Source organism: Phocoena sinus, chromosome 9 (assembly GCF_008692025.1).
Source record: "Phocoena sinus isolate mPhoSin1 chromosome 9, mPhoSin1.pri, whole genome shotgun sequence".
Taxonomy (NCBI): Eukaryota; Metazoa; Chordata; class Mammalia; order Artiodactyla; family Phocoenidae; genus Phocoena; species Phocoena sinus.
Genome location: NC_045771.1, coordinates 88730535 through 88756059, shown reverse-complemented (window position 1 = coordinate 88756059; position 25525 = coordinate 88730535). Strand labels below are relative to the sequence as shown.

General features: G+C 40.2%; 1 protein-coding gene across 15 annotated transcripts in view; it reads left to right on the top strand.

Moving 5' to 3' along the window:
* The window catches only part of SRPK2 (SRSF protein kinase 2), a 230210-nt gene that overhangs the window by 165643 nt on the left and 39042 nt on the right, over positions 1–25525 (top strand). For 13 of the 15 annotated variants that reach the window (XM_032643942.1, XM_032643940.1, XM_032643944.1 and 10 more), the window contains 3 exons: positions 23027–23135; positions 23862–23949; positions 24169–24256. In XM_032643942.1, the coding sequence (XP_032499833.1) occupies positions 23027–23135; positions 23862–23949; positions 24169–24256 (285 nt within the window). Of the gene's footprint in view, positions 1–10956; positions 11078–23026; positions 23136–23861; positions 23950–24168; positions 24257–25525 lie in introns of those variants that run through there. The other 2 variants (XM_032643955.1, XM_032643956.1) reach the window with 2 other exon arrangements.

The following is a 25525-nucleotide window of genomic DNA, read 5'->3' as shown; positions in this document are numbered from 1 at the left end:
TCATCAGGGCAAAACCTCCTCCTCTGGGGAGATTTTAGTCTAATGTGGGTTTTCAGAGTGTGACCTGTACCACCTGCATCAGAACGTTTCTAGGCTAGACTCTAAGTCTTGAATTTGAATCCTTGGGAGTAGAACCCGGACTCCCAAGTATTTAACAGGTTCATCCAGTGATTTTTCTGCACATTGAAAGTAAGGATGGCTCACCTGAGGCATGTACCATTCCTCTAAAACTCCAAATTTGTGACTAAGAGAAGTGACCCTTCCCGTCACTTCACGCTGTGTGACTGATTTGCTGTGTAAGGGGAATTACTGCTTTGAACTACCTGTGTTGTAAAATTTCCCCAGAACTCTCAGCACGTATTTACTCCAAGGACGAGTAAATGGTGGAAGTAGGAACATCGCTTTGGTGTATCATGCTTGCCTGCACTGACTGACTCCTCAGAGATCCTGTCTTGTGGCTCTGCTAAATCACTTTTAGATAAGTTGGCACCTTGTATACAGTTTATCACTTGCATCGTTTCTGGAGACATAGTTGTGCTCTGACTTGGTAGTGAAGCGTGTCATTTCCTTGTGGCTTCTTTGAATCCCTGTCACATCTTATTTAGGCCTCTTCCTTTATCACCCACAGTAGTCTCCACTCCCCACCCCCGTAGCACTCATTATGATGTGTGATTATATATTTATTTTTGCGTTTGTTTCTGAGCTCCTTCTCCTCAGTCTGAAAGATTTCTTGTGGTCAAGGGCTGTATGTTTTGTTAATCCCACTGCATTTGAACCATCTACTGTGCAGTAAGTATTTCTGTTTGGGTGAAGAAATTGTCTCTGGTGTTAAGCTTCAACTAAGGGCAGGACAGCACTGTTGTTACCTGCGTATCTGAAAAGGCGTGTTAGGGTGAGGAGGTTGACAGGCCATGAAGGACACACAAATCAGAGTACAGACGCTTCATTTCTGCTTTAAATTTTCTTAAAATCATCCACAGTGCCCCCGAGCTCTTCTCTGGGAATTTGGGAATATCTCCTTCAAAACATAGGATAAACAATATGAATACTTGCACACTAGAAAAATGTCAGATGGCTTCCTTATACGCAAATTGCCTTTGCCCATGTGTGTTCACTTTCCATTTGTGAAAAGTTTACACAGGTTGAATTTCACTACGTCTCAAAATTTAATGTTGGTGGTTATAATTTCTTATTGGTCTTGTTTCTCTCCCCAGAATCTATGACTTAATGACTATTTTATAGCTTCAGGTTTTTTGTTTTTTGTTTTTTTAAGAAAAAAAAGCAATATACATTACACGAAGTTGCCTTAGAAATGGTGTCATGTAGCTCAAGTATTTTATGACAATGTAGCCTTTTTAATTTTTTTTTTTTACAGTAGGTCCCTGTTGGTTGTCTGTTTTATTTATTTATTTATGGTTTTTTTATTTTATTTTATGTGGACCATTTTTAAAGTCTTTATTGAATTTGTTACAGTATTGCTTCTGCTTTATGTTTTGGTTTTTTGGCCCCGAGGCATGTGGGATCTTAGTTCCCTGACCAGCAATTGAACCTGCATCCCCTGCATTGGAAGGCGAAGTGTTAACCACTGGACCGCCCGGGAAGTCCTTGGTTGTCTATTTTAAATATAGCAGTGTGTACGTGACAATCCCAAACTCCCAATCTATCCCTACCGCCCCCTTTCTCCCCTGGTAACCATAAATTCATTTTCTAAGTCTGTGGGTCTGTTTCTGTTTTGAAAATAAGTTCATTTGCATCTTTTTTTGTTAGATTCCACATATAAGCGACATCATTTATTTGTCTTTCTCCGTCTGACTTACATCACTTAGTATGATAATCTCCAGGTCCATCCACAAATGTAGTCTTTAGTTTCTGTTCTTCTCTTTTTTTTTTTTGCGGTACGCGGGCCTCTCACTGTTGTGGCCTCTCCCGTTGCGGGGCATAGGCTCCGGACACGCAGGCCCAGCGGCCATGGCTCACGGGCCCAGCCGCTCCGCGGCATGTGGGATCTTCCCGGACCGGGGCACGAACCCGTGTCCCCTGCATCGGCAGGCGGACTCTCAACCACTGCGCCACCAGGGAAGCCCTGTTCTTCTTGAGATAAGTAAAAGATAATCTTTATTCATTCACAGTTCTTTTCCTTAAAACCACTAATGCTGCATGAATACTTAATTCACCACGGTTGTATGCGTTTTTAAAAATTAGTAGGCTTAAATTGGCTTACTTGAAGCCTTGAGAAGAGACTCTGCTTAGAACCAAAATGGAACAACCTGTGGCCTGTTGACTATGGGATGAATGAATGAATGGACTAGATTAAGAAGCTACTTAAGTGCCTTTCTTCACCTTTTTTGTGTGGTTGACTAATTATAAGAGGAGAAAAAGGAAAATTTGTGAGGATGCGAAAGGAATGAATTTGTATTTGGTTAGAGGTAAAAGAAAAGACTTTATAGAAAATGTAAAGGGGGCCTTGCCAGGTAAGAAGAATTGGACTTTGTTGATGGGGGTGGGCGTTTCTCTGGCCAAATCCTGGAGCCTGGGAGAGGTGTCTCTGAGAACCTTTTGTTTTCCTGCCAAATGGGCAACATATAGATTAGGTTGAAGAGTAATGTGGGGGCATCATGTAGAGGATAAATACGAGGATGAGAAATTTATACATGAAGTAAATTAAAACATCATCTAGAAAGACTTTTTTTAAAAACCCGAAGGAAGGCAGAATGGAAAAAGAGCCCTTGGGAGTCCCCTGGCTAGTGGGTACGATTTGGCGCTTTCACTGCCCAGGGTGCGGGTTCAATCCCTGGTCAGGGAACTGAGATCCCACAAGCCGTGTGGCCAAAAAAAAGGCAAAAGAACCTTTCTGGTGTGATCAGCTCTCTTTTTAAAAATGTATTTAGAGTGAAAGAGCTATACCAAAACGTCAGCAGAAAGGTGTGAAGTTGGTGTGGAGGTTTCTTCTTCTCTACATACTTTTATGTCTGGTTGTTGTTGGAAAGACACTTCTTTCCCTATGGAATTGCCTGGTGCCTTTGTAAATAACTTCACCGTATGTATTAGGGTCTATTTATGGACTCTTCTCTCTTCCATTCCACTTTTGGTCTGTCTGTGTGCTTATTCCACTCCGCCTTGATTTGTGTAGCTTTATGTAGTAAGTCTTGAACTGGGTAGTGGATGCCCTCCGACTTTGTGCTTCTCTTCCAGAATGGGTTTTGACTTGTCTAGTTCCTTTGTATTTATGTATAATGTCAGCCTCAGCTTATAAATACAAATATTTTAGACATGTCGTTAGTAGTATTGATCTTCTAATCCATTGTAGAGGAGCAAAATTTGCCATCCCTGAAGTCTCTTTGGCATGTGGATTATTTCCAGCTGAAAAGGCCCAAAAGACTCAGGAAGAAACTTTTGACTTTCCCCCAAATGCCTAAAAGAACTTAGATAGAGGGCATGTTCCCTGACAGGAATAGAGCTGTCATCGGAGGTGTCTGCAAAGAATGTGGGCCAGGTGTGATGGGGGAGTCCACTCTGTCTGTGTCACAGCCATTTACCAAGTATTTGCTTTTCCATCTCCATGTGAATGGCCTTTGTTCCCTTTGAAGTCCCAAATCACTACCCCCAACATCCTGAAGATGGTATTTAAGGTGAGGGCTTTGGTGGTTTTTGGAGAGTTACTCAGTTTTCCTGGGCCTCTCCCGTGTATACAGGTCATTAAACTGTTGTTTGATTTTCTCCTTTTAACCTGTCAAGCTTAATTCTTAGACCAGCTAGAATAACCTAGAAAGGTAGAGGAAATTTCTTCCTCCCAGACACCACTAAGATCTCTGTGTCCATTTATTACCAAATTGATCAACTGGACTCACACCAGGGTTCTAGCCCAGACCGAGACCCCTGGTCTCGCCCAGAGAGGTTCTTTTTCCATCAGATTCATGCAGCCGTAATGAAACCCTTGCTGAGACTAGAACAGCACACACTTTATTCAATGGCCAAAGAAAAGGAGAAGCAGGAACTTAGTTCACAAATTAACTTCTCAAGCCAATCCGGGTGGAGACGTCAAATCTATAGGCGGGTCGAGGTAAAATGGAGGGATTTGGATAGAGTGAGAAGAATATTCATGAGTTATCAGAGAACTGAGATCCAGATTCAGGATTGTAGTTTGGACCTGGAACTGATGCAGCTCTCCTCTTTAGTCCTTGTTTGGGCTTTTCTGGTTGTTGTCGTGGCAGTCATAACTGTCAGGGCCATCTTGGGCCTTGTTGGTTCTAACCAGTTCTTTTTTTTTTTTTTTTTTTTTTTTCTGTTTGCAGCATCCCCCTGAAACTTAGAGTAATTGGTTTCTATTTGAGGGAGGGGCTTGGGGTATGATTCTGGGGCCACAGCCTTGGTAACACATTTATTTAGGTCTTTAATTTCTCTCAGCAATGTTTTATGTTTTTTTAGTGTGGAGGTCTTGCGCATATTTAAATTTTTTCCTCTCTTTTGTTTTTTGATGATATGTAGAAATATAATTAATTCATTGACCATGTGTCCTGTAACTATGCTAAATTTGTTTGCTAATTTTATTTGTGTGTGTTCTGTGTAGAGTTTTTGGATTTTCTGCGCAAGCATTTATCATTTCACTGCAAATAGTTTTCTTTTCCTTAGCATTCTTTATGTTTCTTTCTTGCTTCACTGCTCCATCCATGCACAAGATTGAATAAAAGTGGTAGGAGAGGACATCCGTGTCTTGTTTCTGATCTTACAGCAAATATGTAGATTTTCAAAAAGATCTGTTTCTTAGGTTGTGATAGATCCCATAGACTTAAAAGTAAAATGAAAAGCATAAGGCTTACAAAAAGAAAAAAAGTAGAAGTCTTCATGGCCTTGGAGTAGGGGAAGATTTTGTAGAGCGAATACAAGAGGTATTAAGGTTAAAAAAATTAAAAATTGGATTTCATCCAAATAAAAAGTCCTTTGCTGATTAAGAAACATTTTGAAAAATGAAATGACCAGCTTCAGAGTAGGAGAAAATAATCGTAATATATATAGTTGACAAAGACCATGAATCGGAGACTACATCAGGAAACTGAGATTTTGGAGAAATGTTCTTTGTATTAATTAGGGCATATACATTTGTCAAATATTAGGGAATTGTATATCTAGACTGCAGGATTGGATTTCTCTATCTCTCTTTTTTTAAACTTTGTCTTTTATTTGTTTTCTGCATTGAGCATATATTTCTTTGTAGATAGAAAAAAATGTTTGAAGAAGAACTTAGCAGTGAGGAACTATTTGAGGTTTTGAACAGGGAAGTGCCGTTCTTAAGGAAGAATAATTTGAAATCTTAAATGACTGGAGTTGGAGAGAGAGAATTTGTATATAAGGAGAAGACAAAAGCAAACAACATCACAGAGATAGCATCTTTATCATTTGATAAACTATGGCACATAGAGGACAACAATGAGAAAAATTCCAAGTCTTCAATTCTGGGGTGAGTGGAAGAAGAATAGTACTTCCTGGGCATCATGGGGAAAAAAAAAAGGACTCTGAATTTTGAAACTGCTTGTCTTTTCTTCTTAGTTTCAGATATCATTTGGCTGTTCAAAAGCCCAGAGCCAAATGTGCAGTCCATCTCTTAACAGCTGAACAGGGATTTACAGCATGCGTTCTGTGTCCTAACTTCACTGCAGCATTATTCTATTTTATTTTTTCTGGGCTATTTTTTCTTCACCCCAGTTTCCTTCTAATTTTATATCTTGTATTGTGGTTTTATAAACTGCCTCAATTCTTTATTGAAAAGAAGTGGATTTGGTACTATTAACAGGAACAGTGAAATCACAGTTGGGCTGGGGAGATATGGATGAGTTTGACTTTTTTTTTTTTTTTTTTTTTAAGTGTTTTCAGCCATTCTCTAATGTGGTTTAATTAATTAATTAATTAATTTTTGCTGTGTTGGGTCTTCGTTTCTGTGCTAGGGCTTTCTCCAGCTGTGGCAAACGGGGGCCACTCTTCATCGCGGTGCGCGGGCCTCTCACTATCCTGGCCTCTCTTGTTGCGGAGCACAGGCTCCAGACGCGCAGGCTCAGTAGTTGTGGCTCACGGGCCTAGCTGCTCCACGGCATGTGGGATCCTCCCAGACCAGGGCTCGAACCCGTGTCCCCTGCATTAGCAGGCAGATTCTCAACCACTGCGCCACCAGGGAAGCCCGAGTTTGACTTTATTCATTTGAATTTAACGAAACTGGTGGAGAAATCAAGAAGGCAGCTGGAGATACGAACCTGGGGCTCAGAAGAGAGGGCGAGCAGACGGTGTAGTAAAGAATTTAACATTGCTGAAAGAGAAGTCTGGTTTTTGCCCTAAACTCCTAGGTGATAGTCTCTAAGCCCTTGGAGTGTCTGCCTGGTTAGTGTCTTCTTTACCTGGGCCTTGGGCCACACAGAGTAATATTATAGTGCTTGGTGCTGGTGGGGGCTTTTGGCACTTGTGGGCCCTGAGGTTTGCCATGTTGCCAGTCCACCATGTCTACATAACGGAGCCCTAATAAACACTCTGGGCCCCAAGGCTTGGGTGAACTGCTCTGGTTGGCAGTACTATGTGTGCATTGTCATGTGTCATTAACTGGAGGAATCGACAGTGTCCTTTGGGAGAGGGACACCTGGAAGCTCTGAATTTGGGGCCCTCCTTGATTCTGCCCCAGGCATCTCTTCCTTTGACTGACATTAAGTGATAGCCCTTATGCTATAATAAACTGTAACCATGAGCTTAACTGCCTTCAGTGTCTTCCGTGAGTTCTTGTCACATATTAATTCCTGGAACTGAGCACGGTGTTTGGACGCTCCAAACCTGCAGCTGGTGTCAATAGTGAGGGTGGCCTTTGGGACCCCTAGACCCTACAGTTCTGTCAGAAATGAGCGTGGTCTTGTGGACTGTTCCAGACCTTACACAAGTATATAGATTTGATAGGAAAACAAATTGTGTAAGGAGTGTTAAGTGAATAAAAAAGATGCAGGGAGACGGTGCAGTGAGAAGCCTTTGAGAAATTCCGTGGGGCACAAGAGGAGAAAGAACAAGTGGAAGAACAGAGCAGTCAGGCAGGCAGGAGAGCAACCAAAGGGGTGTGTTCACCTTGACGGCGCAGATGGTGGAGCTGCAAAGGTACAGCTCCGTTACTCTCAATGAAAAATTCCTCGACACATTCCGTTGGGTAAACTGAAGTTTTCATTTTTTGAGTGTAGATGGAGTCCTGCTTGCGCTCATTCTAAATGTCAGTGGTTCTTGTCCCCACCTGTCAGCCCCCTGCATAGTCTGCCCCTTTGGATCTGGACATCCCAGAAGAGGCGCCGCAGGATCTGGGCCAGAGTCACCATGTGATGTTTGTCGTGATCTTTCCCGCACCTTGTTCCTGTGGTGCTGCCGGCACCCGCCGTGAGGTGCTCCCGTCCGTACCACGGGGGCTCTCCCCACTGTATTCAGAACCAGAGCAGGATTGTGTGGCATAGGTAGTGAGAGGGCCCAGCCCAGATGCCCCCGTGCCTGTGCCCCTGCACCCTGCCCTTTGTGGGTCCTCCAGCTGTCCCACGGCCCTTCTCTCCGCTGGCCTGCACCGCTGGTCCCTGGAGTCTGGTTTCAGAAAGAGTGCACAGTCAACGTGACGGCTTCGCTTCTCGTCTTTCTCTGTCCCGTCGTCCCTCACCCCCTTGTGGGCTCACTGGAGCATAAAATCCCTTCCTTTTCCTAGCTCCAAACAGAAACATTCTTGCACTTTGCCTCCTTGAGGCTGTTCACTAATTCCCTGGGCAGGCCCAGGCACGTTTGATCCTTATTTGGCATCTTAGGTACAATTCTAAGTATTACGAACAGAACCTGGTAATGGGGCAAGTTTTGGAGTAATTTATTTGGTCTCTTTCTTTTTTTTTTTTTTTTTTTTTAAAGACTCTTTTTTTTTTAAGAAGACGTTGGGGGTAGGAGTTTATTAATTAATTAATTTATTTTTGCTGTGTTGGGTCTTCGTTTCCGTGCGAGGGCTTTCTCTAGTTGTGGCAAGCGGGGGCCACTCTTCATCGCGGTGCGCGGGCCTCTCACTATCGCGACCTCTCTTGTTGCGGAGCACAGGCTCCAGACGCGCAGGCTCAGTAGTTGTGGCTCACGGGCCTCGCCGCTCCGTGGCATGTGGGATCCTCCCAGACCAGGGCTCGAACCCGTGTCCCCCGCATTAGCAGGCAGATTCTCAACCACTGCGCCACCAGGGAAGCCCTGGTCTCTTTCTTAAAATTTATTTTTACTGAGATATAATTGATGTATTTAAGTTTTAAGGTGTACATTGTGCAGGTCAAGGTTTTTATTTGATACGTTACACATTGCAAGATGACTGCCACCCATACACACACCTCTGTCATATCACATAATTATTATTTCTTTTTTGTGGTGGGAACAGTTAAGATCTTGTCTCTTAGCAGCATTGAAGTTTATAATACATCATTGTTGTCTATATTTTCTCCTTAGTTTCTCATCTGAGGCTAGTATAAAAAAGGACTGTATTCTTAGGTACCTTATCCAGGTTTTTCATGATCATTTTTCTATCTCTGATTTTTCTATCTCTCTGTATTGAATCTTGTTTCAACCTGGAATTTAAAAGATTATAATGAAATAAAGAAGTTTCAGATTTTGTTGGAGTTTTTTGGTCTATTTTATATTGACTAGGAAGGAGTAATTGAAAATTTGCTATTTTTTCCCACATACAATTTTTTTTTATTGATTACATAAGGTACACCCCTCTAAAGGGTACACTTCAGTGGTTTTTAATATATTCACAGAACTGTGCAACTACTACCACTAATTCCACAACATTTTTACCACGCCAAAAAGAGACACGGTTCAGGAGCAGTCAGTCCCCGTTCCTCCCTTGTCCCAGAGTCCATGGCAGCTACTCATCTACTTCCTGTCTCTGTGGATTTTCTTATTCTGGACATTTCATATAAACAGAATCATATAGCCTGTGGCCTTCTTGTGGCCGGCCTTTTTTTTTTTTTTTAAAGCATGTTTTCAAGTTTTATTCATGTTGTAGCATATATTAGTACTTTATACCTTTTTATTCTGAATAATGTGTTCTGTAGTCTGGGTATATCACATTTTGTTTATCCATTCATCATTTGATGTGCATTTGGGTTGTTTCACTTTGGAGCTATTTTGAATATGCTACTTTGAACATTTGTATGTATGAGTTTTTGAGTGGACATATGTTTTCCATTTCTCTCAGATATATACCTAGGAGTAGAATTGTTCGGTAATATTATAACTCCATGTTTAACTTCTTGAGGAACTGCCAGATTGTTTTTCCAAAGCAGCTACATCACTGTGTATTCCTGCCAGCATGTTATACGAGGGTTATAGTTTCCCCACATCCTCACCAGCATTTGTTACTCTTTTTTATTTTGTCCATCCTAGTGGGTTTTAGGTGGTCTCTCACTGTCATTTTGATGTTGATTTACCAAATGACTGTTGATGTTGAGCATCTTTTCATGTCCCTATTGGCCATTTATATATCTTCTTTGGAGTTGCTGCGTTAAGTATGTGTGTGTGCATGAACATGTGCAAGCGTTCACGCACGTGTTATTTTTAAGGTTGTGGCCCATGAGTACACATGTTGTTCTATATATGAGGATGCATGAGCGTTTTCCTTTACTCTCAGTACCTGGAAAAGCTGTACCATTACCGTGTCACAATATGTTGTTGATGTTTTTAATACCATGACTGTTGTGCTGCCCCTGTTTCCTTGTTGGCTTTCAGTGTTATGAAGTACTGTGTGAATTGAGGTTTATACCTTCAGTTCTGAGTGATCTTAAGTATATACTACTATAGCTATTTATTTAAACTCTTATTTGCTAGTTCAAAAAATTATTATGAAAGTGTTATATGGTAGTGTTAAAAAAAATTCAAACAAAATAGGAAGCAAAAAATTAAAATTCTCAGTTTTTGTATTTGACACTCTGTTCCACAGTCAGCATCTCCAAGGTGAATTAAAGGGGTTTCAAGTTTCAGAGGTATCCTCCCAGAAATTAATGTGTGTATATGCATATCCATATATGTATAACTTCCATAAAAGAGATTGATCTGCGTGTGCTTTCCCGTACTATGCTATGCTATTTCCTTTCAGTAATATTTGTGGATGTATTTTCATGAACCTACATATAGTTCTGCATCATTGTTTTCTGCATAATACTCTGTTCTTTTTGTTTACTTTGATTAAGTAGCTTTGTAGTGATTAGACATTTATGTGTTCTCACCTTTCATTATTGTAAATAATGCCACTGGGAACTCCTTGTATATTCAGTTATGGGTTTGTCCTAAGCATAAATTTGTAGGTGAGATTAGCTAGTTTGAAGCATAGTGCATTTTCATTTTAAAACATGTCACCAGTTGCCCTCCAAAAAGACTATACTGATTTACACACTTACCAGAAGTACGTCATTGTGGCTCCACGCAGCACCACTGTCTTTACACGATATCACCAATAATCTCTTGTTTTTATTTTACTCATTTGATTATTAGTAAGACTGGCCATTTGTATTTAGTATTTTTGAAAACTTGTGTCCATATTATTTTTGACCATTGGGTTTTTAAAACTTGCCTTTATTCTTTTTGTGTCATGTGATCTTGTATTTGGCTTTTTAAAAGAGGTTTTAGTTCTTTGATTATAATTTCTCCATGTCTTGATTGTACTTTACTCTTCTTTGTACTTTTATGCTAATTAAAATAATTTTACCTCTTTTCCTTTTATTGATCCTGTGAGCAGCCTACTAGGCTTTATTTACTATACCACCCAAATTCACTGTGACCTTTAAACTGAATATCTCATCAGGCTACCAAAATTCTTCCCTAGGACAATAGTAATTTTTCCTTTTTTGGTAACATACCAATAAGATGGTGGTGTTCTTTCCAAGACTGTTAAGTCTGAGACATAAAAGGAAGAGTGTTTTCAAGAAGGGAGGATTTAATAATAGCAGTATTCGGTTAAGCCACAGTTTGAAGATGAAGGCTGAGAAAAGGTCAGTGAGCTACTTGTGGGGAGGGTCCCCGTTGGTTGGGGCCAGTGATGGATCATGCACATGTCAAGGTGAGGATGCACTGGAGAGAGCATAACAGATACTTTGGTGAAATTTAGCAATGAAGTGAAGAGAACACTGTAGCTTGTAGGGGGTGAGGTCAGATATGCACAGGAGAAAGTTGATTTTAAGACAGGATACCTGAGCCTGTTTCTAGGCAGAAGAGAAGAAATCTGAGGAAAGGTTGGAGAGCCAACAAGGAAGGAATTAGATGAGTAATTTTTGGAGGTAGTGGGTTAATCTTGGAAAGATTGAGGGCACATCTTTCTTGTAGAACAGTGGGGAGGAGGTTTTGTATAACTGTTACAGTGAGTAGAATAAGGACTGCTCTGGTTATTGTTGTGTAATGAATTACTCCGAAACTTAGCACATTGAGCCAACTTTTAATGTTGCGTATGGTTTTATGGATCAGGAACTTAAAAAGGGAAAAGATGAGGGGGTTCACCTCTGCTTCGTGATATCTGGGATGTCTGTTGAGGGTGTCTGTTGAGACATCTCAAAGGGTGGAGACACAGGAATCATCTGAAAGCGCATTTTTCACATGTCTGGCCCCCTAGGCTACAAGTATTGGAAGACTGGGACTGCAGACAGGTGTGCCTGTCTGCATGCTTTCTGTGTGGCTTGGCTTCCTTACAGCATTGCGGCTTCCGGGGTGGTGGCGGGGGTGGCCAGTCGTTACCTGGAACCTGGAGTTCCAAAAGCAAGCGTGCACCTTACAGAGTGGAGGCTGTGTTGCTTTACGACTTAGCCTCGAAAAAATCACACAGCCACTTCCACTACCTTACGTTGGTTAGATGCACATCAGAAGCTCATCCAGATCTACAAGGAGGAGAATTAGAGTCCATTTCTTGTAGTAGAACTTCAGGGTTCTAGAAGAGCAAGTGGTTTGGGAGATGCTGTTGTGGCCTTTGGAGAACATAGTCTGCCAGAAGAATGCCACAAGAAGTTAATAAAAGGATGTTGTGAACTTTGAAGTATGTATAGTTATATTGTGGTATAATCATTTAACCATTTTTCCAAAGACATAAATTTATCTAATCTTCTTTTTGTCTGGCACAGGCTATAAGACCTAAGTCTAAAGTCCCCTGACTGTTATCTAACTTGCTATGTTGGGTGCGTACCATAGGGGTATGCTCAAGTTGGTACATGAGTTAGACTTTCTGATGATGACTGAACTAGAAAACGTTAATTACTCTTGAGTTGTAAAACCAGGTGGGGCTAGAATGAGGCCCAAAAGTCAGTTCTGTTTTCTATATATGTGTCAAAGAGCTTTTTACTTACTGTATTTGTAGTCATTGATCTCCAAGACCTATGTCCTTTTCCCATTTTTTGAATTCCTTTAGAAATAATGAGAATTTGGATTATTCACAATGAATTATTTTTTACAAGAGGTGTAATGTACACCTGGGAACATGCCTGTAGTTGTGTGGTTGAGTCAGACATTGCTATGTGCTGTGATGCACCCTTACACATTCATGAACAATGGAAGTGTGAAATAACAATAGGTCTCGACTTACTGAGGGAACTTAGTCTTTCAGTTATATTTTGATGTCTGAGTGTGTATAATTATGGCCTTTGGTTTTAAATGGCCAGGGAATTGTTGTCAGAGTTCTTTTATTTGAAACGTTTTTTTGCGGTACTAAAAGAATTTTTTTTGTTTAGCTGTGAAAGAAATTCAGTGTTTCTCAGGTGTCTTCTGATTTCTGAACTCTACTTTCACCTAACAAGACTTTCTCATTGCAAGATCGGTTGTTTCCCCAGTTCATAATTCGATATATTGTATTTTTGCTTATCCAGAACATAATTAAGAGCTAAGAAACAAGCCCAAAATCTTCGAGTATCCAAGTTCATGTACTAGCCCCCTTTTAAGATCTCAAATAATATTTGTTTACTCTTCCTCTGCCTACAAAGCAAGTAAGGAGAAGGCTAAGAGCAAGAAGGAAGACATTAAAACTATGAAAATCATTGTAAAATCCCAGTAAACATCCCAGCAGCCTTATCCTGCTTGATGTGGTGGTAAACATTTTTAGGCAAACAGACCACATGTCTTATCGGGGGAAAATCAGATTGTTACCAAGCTTTTGTACAGCAGTACTTTGGGCAAGAAGACAATAGAGCAATACATTCGATACACTCAAGGAAAGAAAGAGCCGAAGATTTTGTACCTGTCAAACTGCCCTTCATTTATAAAGGTCCCATATAAAATGTTATACACAGTATATATGTTAGCCCTGGGGGAATATTTTTCTCATGAGCCCTCTGAGGAATCTATTTTAAAAAAAAGTCTTTAAACAGCCAAAATCAATGGAGCGGTATAGACATAAAGACAGAGTTCAAAAAAAGACAAGATTACCCTTGAAAAATTAAGCCTGTATCAGTCCTCTGGAGTACTTACCTTACAGCCTGCTGTTAAGGAAGTGCATTAACCAGACACCCAATTGGACTTTAAAGAATCTGTACTTAGTTTCCATAGACTGTATTTTTTAATTTAAAGGTAAATTTTATAATACCTTTAATGGAGCAGTGGTTAAGAGTTTTCTGTCAAGGATATACTGAAGAGACAAATGGCAGTGACTGGCACTGTGTACTTAAGACGATAGAAAGTGTTGTCAGTGGATACAAAGTGTGTCCATTAACTGTCTTTCATTGTGAATTCTAAGACTTGTAGAATATTTATATGCTCAAAATACTTTCAGTGAAACTGAACACTTAGTTATATGTGTATGTTTGATGAAGAAAGTTCGTGACCCAAAGTACAGCGTCAACTACATCTGTAGATTTGGCCTCTTGAAGACAGCCACTAGCCATTTATGATTTGATGGTAACTCCTTGTGCATTTTAAGGACTCCTGCCAACCCCCAAAGCTCATTTAACACTGTGTTCTAAAGCCTTTTCACTGGATTAAGAAATGATTCAGGAATCTTCTAGACCGTAGAATGTAGAGATTAGGCTTTTAGATTCTGGCTTGCCCCCCAGAATGCGAGTTGCATTTCCACTGTGGGCTATCATCCTTGAAGGTCTTTTCTGTCAGTATCAATGTATTTTAGACAAATTTTACTTATAGCTCTAAAATTGCAGCACTAAAATGAGAAGAAATCTAGATTACTGATCATAAAGGCAGAAGAAATCCTTAATTTTATTTGATACTGTCTAGAATCAGATTCCAACTTTGTAAACGTATGGAGCTGTTAGTGTACTTTAACCTCTTAAATGTTTGTGGATCCCGTGATTGCTGAGTTCAGCATCTTACAGATATTTTCACAGCTCGATATCCTTCTTACCACCTTGCCTTAAGCTACACATTTTAGTTTTGCAGTGTAATAAAAGTATAATTTTTCAACTATACAATTCTCTTGGCAGTGTCTTTATGTGATATGATATTATGTTTAGATTATTAGTTCACTTTTCCCCATCTGGTCATAAGAGAAAGGGAAATCTACTCAGGATATACTGTCTTGTTAAATTTCTTTTCACAAATAAGGATGAAAGTCTAAACTTGTACATCTTGCACAACTCTTAAGGCTTTTCACAAAGGCCATCGACGTCTGTGTTCAAAACATGTGCGGAAATATGGTTGATCTGGATCTGGTTCTCTCAAGCTGTGAGCTGGGGCTGCTGTCAGCAGAAGGTTTGACCAGCCTGAAGGATCTGCTTCATTTCCCTGCTTTTGCTCACTCAGGAGGTTGTTGGGAGGCCCCAGTTCCTTGCCACATGGGCCTCTTCACAGGCTTCCTTGCCACATGGGCCTCTTCACAGGGCTGCTCATAGCAAAGTAGCCAGCTTGGCAGAAGGAGAGGTAGAGAGAGCACCCAGGAGAGAAGCCACAGTCTGTGTAAGATTGTGGTAAGCCACAGCCTTATCTCTTGTGAGGTGACCTTATACTTGAATGCTGAAAGTCTTAATTCTCTTATAAGAATATTTCAATGTTTGAATAAATCATAAAAAGATGAATTAATTGTGGTGGTCATTTTGTAGTAAATAGAAATATCGAATCATTATGTTGTGTACCTGGAACTAACATAACATAGTGTTGTAGGTTAGTTATACGACAAACTAACAAAAAAAGAAAAGAAAAAAGATGAGTTAATTAATTTGTTTCTTTTACTTTCTTTTTTTGACGTTTGACAGCTATAGATCATCATCATATCTGGAGTATCAAACACCTTTGCTGATTGGGCTGTGATAATGATTTAGATTACACTTTGGGCCACTTAGTTGTACCATCCTAAATAGCTGTAGGTAATACCCATAACCCTGGCCTGCTGACCCATTCATTATGTGTTATTAGTCACAGTGGATTTGGGTAGTGGCCAAACAGAGTAAACACTTAGCATGGCACTTAATATGTGCCCAGATATTCTGAGGGAGTGAGATGTAGGGGCAGGTACCGAGAGAAGTAAAGTAGTTTGCTCAATGTCACTAGTAACATAACTAGTAAGTGCCACTGCTGTGGTTCAAGTCAGCATCCCTGAATTTAAGCACAAATCTGTATAAGTAATTGGCAGGAGGCAAGGGCTTGAAATTATTAGTTGGCCTTTGTATTAACATTTCAAATGTTTAAGGTGTCTCAGTCTGTTTACTCCAATCTCTGTAGCCCAACTGCAAAAATTGTTTCTCCATCCATCGTATTTATCTTACATTCAAGTAATTTTTGTTGTTACCTCTTTAAGGTCATAGATAAATAGGGATCCTCTGTCTTTGGAGCATCTGTCTTTGCTCTGATTTTGCCTCTACAGCTCTCTCCCATTCCTTAGTGTTATAGGAAATACTTGATGTAATAACAGAGATTAATTTACATTCAAGAGTTTTTAAATTAAGTTTTTCTGATTGAATCTCCCCCAGTTTGAAAGGAGTTTAACAGTTGTGTTATAGGCTTCATTATTGCTTAGTTTTCTGGTAGATACTAGGGCTATTTTTTATACCTTATTCCTGCTGCTTTTGTGTGTGTGTGTGTGTGTGTGTGTGTGTGTGTGTGTGTGCGCGCGCGCGCACGCGTGTGTGCTATACCACCACATGGCATGCAGGACCGCGTGGTCTTAGCTTCCCGACCAGGGATCGAACCCGCGTCCCCTGCAGTGGAAGCCTGGAGTCTTAACCACTGGCCCACCAGGGAAGCCCCTGGCTTTTTATATTTAGCATTATTATTAATGTTTCTAATGAGGTGCCCATGATCTAAATTTTACTTTAAATTACTAATCAGGAGAATAGTGTTTTCTTAATTTCAACATTTTTAGTTGATGTCCTTTACCAACATATTTTTCACAACTGTTAAGTGTGATGTGGCTGTCAAACATTAGCAAGTTTATGCGTGATAAAATTTTAAAGCAGTAATTTATTTTCACATGTTTTGTAACCTAAATTATGGTTACTAAAGAACGGTTGTAAAATTTTGTTCATGAAGGTCAGTTACAATAGATTCTTAGGTATCGTTGACAGACAAACCATTTCCAACTGCTTATCTTGTACTGGGAAAATAGATACTACTTAATGGCGGTTTTAATTTTTATTTCAGAGTTTTTCTCTATTCATTCACAACGCCATACAATTAATCCATACTTTAATCCTAGTCATAAAGAAAAGGCGCACACATTTTAGCGTCGGGGTGAATACTCAGTCGTGGTAGAGTAGAAAGAGCGCAGTGTTGAGAATCCAGCAGAGCCCGGTTCTAATCCCGGCGCTAAGGCTTCTGTCCCCCAGGACGCTGGCCGGCGGTGAGCAGCCCCGCCCCGCCTCCGACCTGCGTTCGATAGAAGCGATAGCACAGCTTCCCGTGTTGCTGCCTTAAATGACACCCTGAGTGCCACGAGCCTCGAGTGGGCCCTGAGCAGGCTTCTCATTTCAGCTTCCCCTTCAACCTCCTTTTCACAGTTTGTTTCGGAGCGCTTGGGGTCCCGCCCACATGCATTTTCCAGTCGGGCTGCAGGGCCTCTCTCTCCTGCCCCCCAGCGGTTGGAGCTGGTCTCCGCCTGCTCTGTGATTGTGTCGTTCAGACAGCTGCTCTCACCACCACACCTTTGGAACGAGTAAGAAAGAGGCAGGTTAAAAATAACGTTCTTCTTTATTGTGGAAATTCTCAAACGTAAAGTAGTTTTGAAGGGATAATATAGGGAATTACTGCATTTCATCTATTTTAGCATTGTTGAGGAATGACTTACATTTTCTCTTAATTTGCTTTATTATATACATGTGTGATGTATATGCATTTTTCTTTTGCTGCATTACCTAAAAAGAAGTTAAAACATCATGACATTTTACTTCCCAAATTCTCAGCAAACATCTAAGAAAAAGTGCATTCTCCTATTGTGTAACCACGATATCATTGTGTTACACCGAAGAAACTGCATTAATCTGTACCGTCATCTAAAATTCCTTTCTTATTTAAATTTCCCTAATTGTCTTAAGAAACGACTTTTACACGTTTTTTTCCTTTTTAAATTTAGGACAATTAGCATTTACCCATTACATTGATTATTATGTTTCTTTAATCCTTTTACTTTTTTTTTTTTTGGCCTCACTACACAGCTTGCAGGATCTTAGTTCCCTGACCAGGGGTTGAACCCAGACCACTGCTGGGAAAAACGCCGAGTCCTAACCATTGGACCACCAGGGAAGTCCCATTCCCATCTTTGGTTAGATTTATTCCTCTGTGTGTGTGTGTGTGTGTGTGTGTGTGTACACACAGATTTTTTTTTTAACTTTAATTAATTTATTTTGGCTGCACCAAGTCTTAATTGTGGCACACAGGATCTTTAGTTGTGGCATTCAATTTCTTAGTTGCAGCATGTGGGATCTAGTTCCCTGACCAAGGATCGAACCCGGGCCTCCTGCATTGGGAGCGCGTGGAGTCTTAGCCACTGGACCACCAGGGAAGTTCCCTAAGGGTGTGTGTGTGTATTTTATGTATATATATTTTATATATATATATTTTATATACATGATATATATATATATATATAATATTTTGGCTGTGCTGGGTCTTTGTTGCTGTGTGCGGGCTTTCTCTAGTTGCAGCGAGCAGGGGCTGCGCTTTATTGTGGTGCATGGGCTCAGTGCCGTGGTTTCTGTTGTGGAGCACGGGCTCTAGGTGCGCAGGCTTCAGTAATTGTGGCCCGTGGGCTCAGTAGTTGTGGCCCACGGGCTTAGTTGCTCCGTGGCATGTGGGATCTTCCCAGACCAGGGCTCGAACTGTGTTCCCTGCATTGGCAGGCAGATTCTTAACCACTGAGCCACCAGGGAAATCCCTAAGTCTGTTTTTAAGATTTCAGTTTCACATTGTTTATTGCTGGTATGTAGAAATACAATTGATTATTATATCTTGAGCTTATATCCTGCTACTCTCTTCACTCGTTAGTTTTAGTAGCTTTTTTGCAGCTTCCTTAAGCTTTTTCATGTAGACGATCAGGTTGTCTATGAATAGAGGTATATTACTGAGTGCAGGTTCATGTCCCCGACACACAGTGAGGCCAGTCAAGCAGAAACGTCGAGTTTGATAAACCTTTCAAGTAGAGAAAGGTTTATTGCAGGGCTGAGCAAGGAGAACGGGTGGTTCAAGCTCAGAAAACCCCCAAACTCCCTGAGAAATTTCAGCAATGCATTTTTTTAAGGAAAGGTAAGGAAGGGGCATCCCAGGGTATGTGGTCAGCTCATGCACAGTTCTCTGATGGGTTGATGATGATCACTCCTTGGGCGGCAGAAGGTCTGGAGGCTACCTGCTCATGATCATCAGGTGGTTAATTTCTAACATTTGTTGGTGGTTTTAGCATCTGAAAAACTCAGGAAGTATGCATGAGATACTATTATCTGGTACTTCAGAGAGGAGCTACCCCGGAGGATATGGGGGAGGGGTCTGTCTTGGGAAGGCCCCATAGGCTCTTGCTCGGCTATGGATAGTTCTTCTTACTTTCCAGCCTGGATACCTTTTTATTTATTTATTTTGTCTGATTGTGCTGACTAGAGCTTCCAGGCCAGTGTTGAATAGAAGTAGGGAGAGCAGGCATACTTACCTTGTTCCTGATCTTAGGTGGGGAAAGCATTCAGCCTTTCACCATTAGGACTGATGTTACCTGTAGATTTTTCATAGGTGTTCTTCTAGTCCTGCTTTGTTGAGAATTTTCATTGGGAATGCATGTTGGATATCGTGAAATGTTTTTTGTATGTTTGTTGATCTGCTATAAAGTTTTTCTTTTTTTTAGTGTTAATTATGGTGAATTACATCTGTTGATTTTTTAATGTTAAACAAGTTTTCATTCTTGGAATAGACCCCACTTGGTCATGATGTATTATCCTTTTTATATGTTGTTTAATTTGAAACATCACCATCAGAGGGCTAAGAAACTAGGGTCAGTGAAAGAAAATGTTACCTAATATTTTTTGCTAGAAAATAGAGACTTTGCTGAAAATTCTTCCAGACTGTTGTCTGAGAGAGAGTTCTGAACTGTTCAAATTGAACCTGTTTTTTGCTCAGCAAGGAAAAGGGAGTCATCTTTATCTTGGCCAACAAGTCCCCCAAAACAGCTAAGAAGGATAGTTTCAGAATTGTCTTCTTTGAAGCCTTATAAATGGTATAGGTAGAGCTTTAGTTATAGGTTTTTTGGGTGTGCTTGGGAGATGGGAGTCAGAGTGAACTTAAAAATTGCTTAACAATCCATTCTTGCTCTCATGTATTTGTAATCCAGTCTAACATTTACTTTTTAAGAATAAAAGGAAAACTTTGGGGACTTCCCTAGCAGTCCAGTGGTTGGGATTCTGCACTTTCACTGCCGAGAGCGTGGGTTCAATCCCTGGTCGGGGAGCTGAGATCTTGTAAGAGTTGTGGCACAGCCAAATTAAAAAAAGAAAAAGAAGAAAACTTTTAAGTGATAAATGCATGATTTTTATATTAAATAGTATAAGTAGTGAGGTACAATTGTATCAACCAAAGTCCTAAGTCAAGGTAGTCCTCAACTGCTGGACCCTAACTCGTTCTCTGCTTGATGCCATCAGCAGAGTCCTTCTGTGGCACTGCTGTTGTCCTGTGCTTCTGTACTCACTGATGGTGAAGAAGCGGAAGGAGGGGGGCCTTGTCTAGTCTTTGGCTGGTCTTAGGATTCCTTTTGTGTGGACAGTGTTGTGGGCCACAGGGTATGCTCTGCTAATAGCCATCGTGGCATGTGTTGTTTGCTAATTTGAGGGAATTGGAGAAGAGTATCCGTTTTCTCTTAATTCCCTGGATGTTGAAGCAGTTGGTGTGGTCTGCCCTGGGGAGATGTGCTCCGCCCTCTGGCAGCCTGAGTGTTAGTTACTGTTCTTTGAGAAGAGATTGAAAAATGTTTGGAAAGATTGTCATTTCCTGTAGAAATCTGGGGGTTAGGATGTGACAATATATGGACTGCAGATTTGAAATTGTGTATGTCAGATTTTCAAAATAAAAATTAGGATATGTTTGGGACTTCCCTGGCAGTCCAGTGGTTAAGACTCCACACGTCCAATGCAGGGGGCGTGGGTTCAATCCCTGGTCTGGGAAATAAGATCCTGCATGCTGCGTGGCAAGGCCAAAAAAAAAAACCAACTTAGGATATGTTTAGTGCTGTCAGTTGTTTTTATATTTGTGTTTAAGTTTTACTTTTATGCACCTCTTGTTAGTTGGCCTATTTTCTGGCACAATATTCTCAGTGTGAGGGCTCTTGAAATAACTGGACTAAGTAATTTCTTTTGTTCAACTTTCAGGCCCGTTGAGAAAAGGAACGGCTGTTCTTACGCTGTGATTACACTGGAAATAGTGCTTGTCTATCTTAGGTCACATGTACACACTCTGGCTGTTCAAGAATTCAAATCTGAAACATAAAATAGCGGTACAGGTTTCTTCTCTTTATGCATAATTAAATTAATTTTAAATTTAGAAACCTTCATGTTAGCAATAATATGCAATTAAGTGGTAAGTAGCTTTCAATTAAACTCTCAAGTGTTCCTGTTTAGTAAGACCAGGAAATGGTCTTCTGGGTATTAAAAATGGAGTGCGTTTCTTACTGGTGCACAGAGTGTGGTGGTCTTTGGAGTCAGACCCAGTTTGCAGCCCTGAACTGACTACTTACTATCTCTGAGACTTTTGCCCACTTCAGCAGTGTAGAAATAATAACACATGTTGTAAGAAACAGTAGACGTGAGTGTTTCCTAAATACTTTGTGCTGTGAAATATGGCTAGTTCCTTGAAGAAATGGTTTTGTGAGCAGACCTGTCTGGAATTTGTAGCATCCTGTTTTCTTGGAGGTTCCCACTGTGTGTTAAGACACTGGGCTCTGAGAACCACTTTGGTCAAGAAATCTGCTTGCTTTGTTCAGCTAAGCATTTCCCAGGCAGAACTTCTCCCTTCTTCCTTCCCCGCCCCTGCTCCCTCCCCTTGTGGGAAGCCTGCAGCATGTTTCAGTTTACTTTTGTTTCATGGATCCTGGTTTTGAAAAGAAAGTGCGTAGCGCAGTATCCCGAATTTTACTTGAATAATGATCGATTTCTTTTCGTCCTTTTCATTGTTAATTTGAATGATTTAAACACTGTTGTGAACTCAGAGCCCACTTTAGTTTTGGTTTAGCCTTGTATGTAAGTAATAAGCCATTTTCTCTTCCAGTTTTATTGAGATGGAATTGACTTAAGCACTGTGTGAGTTTAAGCAGTACAGCCTAACGACTTGACATCTCTGTATTGAGAAATGATTACCACAATAAGTTTAGTTAACACCCATTCATTCATTTAATAATTTGCTATATTTTATTCCTAATTTACTATTTCAGTTCATGTCTTTTGCCCAAATTGTTGTTATAGACTTTGATATTAAAATCCAGGAAAAGCAAGTGTGGTATGAGAGTAAGAATCATAGAAAGTTAGTATCTGGTCAAATTCCTGCTTTACTAATTGAACGCAGTTTAAATATTCATCAGCATTCATAACACTTCTTGAACTGCTACTCCTGGCCCTCTGTTAGATATAGTGGAGGATGTGATTTAGATGCTTCCTGCTTTGAGCCTCTCAACACTAGGCACGAAACATCCATGTCTTTCTTGAGTGATTTGTAAGAATTCTGCAGATGTAAAAAGTGAGAACATTTTTGCAATAAGTAGAGCAGTAGATGTTAAAGAATGAAATGTAGAAAAGTATTTTTTAAGGAAATAATTGGAAGAGATATAGAATGAATAAAGTAAAATAGAGATAAAAAGAATAAAAGAGTAATTTTATATCCAGAGATGTTTGCTGCTAACATCTTATCTTCCCAGACTTTTTCTTGTGTGTTTCACAAAAAATGGTATCATATTACGCATGCTACTTTGTACCCTGCTTATTTTGTTGATGATGTCAAGTGAAGGTCTTTTAGATGCCTGTGAAGCGTCCTTACCTCCCTAAGAGTCAACCTTAACACTGGGTGCTCTCTCTTGCTCTCCAACCTGTTTCCTGGCAGGAGCTTTAGGCTGAGGAAGAGTGGTGAGAGCAGCAAGTTCTTTTGGTGGGTAAAGTGTCATATATTATATAATTCCTTGTTGGCTGTGCATAAACTCTTGGTGTATGCGCAGCTCTGCAGAGTCCACATCCTTTGTTTCGGTGAGTTGTGTTATACTGGCCCCGAAAGATTTGCATTTAACTTGTTGCTTAGAAGAAAAAAGATTGTTTAGAAATGTCAAGAGCTAGAATATACATATTATGTACAGCTAGACTTACAGATAAAACCTCCAGTTATTGTTACAGCGTGCTGGGTGGTTCATTGCTTTTCTAAGTTAAATTAAAAAAAAAAAAAGCCTAAAAGAAAGACATAGGGGGCATTTTTCTCTTGATGAAAGGTAGTCTTGAAAAAATGTTGTATTATTAAATGTTTTTAAATCTGATTTTATTATTTAGGTTTTATTTAATGGTATCAGGAACTGACAAGGAAGAACGAGTTTCCATTACTAGTTTTCTGAAATTTAATTTTCTTCTTTCTTTCTTTTAAATAATAAAAGGTGGCTATCATCCAGTGAAAATTGGAGACCTCTTCAATGGCCGGTATCATGTTATTAGGAAGCTAGGATGGGGACACTTCTCTACTGTCTGGCTGTGCTGGGATATGCAGTAAGTGTTCCTTGTCATTCGTGCTTTTGATTCCTGGTCTGGTTCAACATCTTTATTTTACAACAAGCTAAGGCTGAGGAGCACACCTGCTTCTGTTGTGGCATGTAAAGCGCACTGTGGCACAGGCCTGCCCCACCCCAGACTTGCCCCTCTCACTTTGAAGTTCATTTGCCTGTCATCTTTAAATATTAATTTTCTTCTGCTTTTATACCTGAGGCTTATTCATTGTAATTGCGCTACACTCGGGTCATATTGTTTTTCTAGTAATTCATCCATACCAGAAAAACATTCAAGTATAAAATAATAATGTTTAGGCCTTTCCAGTCAGTGGTTTTCGACTCTTTTTGAAAGCCATGACCCATAATATGAAACTGCATCCTTAGAGTACACGTACACATGTGTAGTGTGTGTGTGAATTGAAACAAAAGTGTTATAATACTTGATCTTAACCATATGTGATGAACTCTGACATCTATCTAGTCTACTTGATTTTTATGAGGACAAAACAGAAACACAAAGCAAAGAAGAGATTGATACATGAACCCACTGCTTTACTGTAACCCCACAATTTGAAAAGTACTATTTTAAAGGAAAGCTTATTGAAAGTCGCTATTTCTTGGAGTTTATTAGAGTTCATTATGATGTCTAGTTTATTAGTCTAGTTTATTAGAGTTATTATAAATGATCATTTCTGTTAAAATTTTTTTAAATGCATTTTTTTTTAAGGGGAAAAAGATTTGTTGCAATGAAAGTTGTAAAAAGTGCCCAGCATTATACAGAGACAGCCTTGGATGAAATAAAATTGCTCAAATGTGTAAGTACTACAAAAATGTGAATGATACCAGAAAGGTTAATGATGAAATTTCACGGAGGGATTTTTCTGGGTTTTACTAAATTAATTGAAATTATTTGTAAGTTCAAATACTGAATCTTTTATTTTTTACAACATTTATTAAACAGTTTTGGTTGGTACAATGGAAATGACTTTCAGTCTTAAACACTCCTGTTCTTGAATTCATTTTTCTCTCTATAGGTTCGAGAAAGTGATCCCACTGACCCAAATAAAGACATGGTGGTACAGCTAATCGATGACTTCAAAATTTCAGGCATGAATGGAATACGTATCCTTTCTGATGATTGTGTTGCTTCCTAATGGCTGAATTATGCTCTAGTTTTTCTTTTTACTTTTAAAAAGTGGAAATAGAAAGATAGAGCTGGTCCTTCTCTGCGCCTGGTCTCCAAGTGAGCCTGTTTGTTTATGTGCAGGCAGGGTAGCCCTTCCTCTTGCATCAGATCTGGGAGGCAGTTCTTAAGACACACTTGTGTTTGCTGTTTCACTCTCCACGTGCAGCCTCTAGCGTCTTCGTGTTATATGATTCTTGAAAGATGAAAGTTTCTTAGTTATAAGGTGAATTGTTCCTTTTGCTTTTTGAATAGGGAGGCCTTAGTTCTGATTCTGGAAAAGAAGTGTGTCTTACAAGTGGAGCAAGTGCATCTCATGACCTCCCTTTCTCTTTTGAGGATGTCAGTTTTACTTGGGCTGCTGTTAATATTGTTTGCATGCTTAGTAGTTTTGGGGGAGGGAGGGCTCAGGAGGAAGTGAATGGGGGTAGTGTGGAAGGAGCTCTTATCTTTACCCTCCTTCTGCCCAGGGCATTGGTTAAGGACAGCCCCAGGGCTCGCAGTGACAGCAGAATAACGTGTAGCTCAGAGCTTTTGGCACAAGCGGAGAGAAGAGATAATGCCTTTAGTTTCCAGAATGCTGTTTCCATATTTTGGTATTCGATCCTCTGAGATAGCCCTGTATGGGCCTGATCTAAGCAATACCTTCATTCCCCAAGGTTCAGGAATACCGAGCCGTGTATTCATTATCTTGTGACTGGTGAGTGCCGGGTGTGTGTCAAGAGCCAGGCTCTTCTCCTCCTTCCTGATCTTTTAATCTTTCCTTTATCATGTTTGGAACAGATCCAACATTTTGATATTTGACCTGTTCAAGCTCCAGAACCTGAGGACAAAGCCTTCTCCCAGCTTACACCCCAGAATGACAGCTTGTTTCTGCATCTACTAAGACTTAATCCCATAGGGAAGCACTTTCTTCACACCCTATGTATTTGAGGAGGTTTTTATATTTCTTCTAGAGATCAGATTTGAGGATACTAACAAGTTCTGGTGACTGCTGATGTTACCTCACCCTTTGCCTCAAGATCCTTTCTGCTAGCTGCAAAGTACATTTTCCCCTCTTGATCGATAGAAAGATAGAGCTGGTCCTTCTCTGCGCCTGGTCTCCAAGTGAGCCTGTTTGTTTATGTGCAGGCAGGGTAGCCCTTCCTCTTGCATCAGATCTGGGAGGCAGTTCTTAAGACAGCTGATAGAGGGTTTCTTTGGAGAAA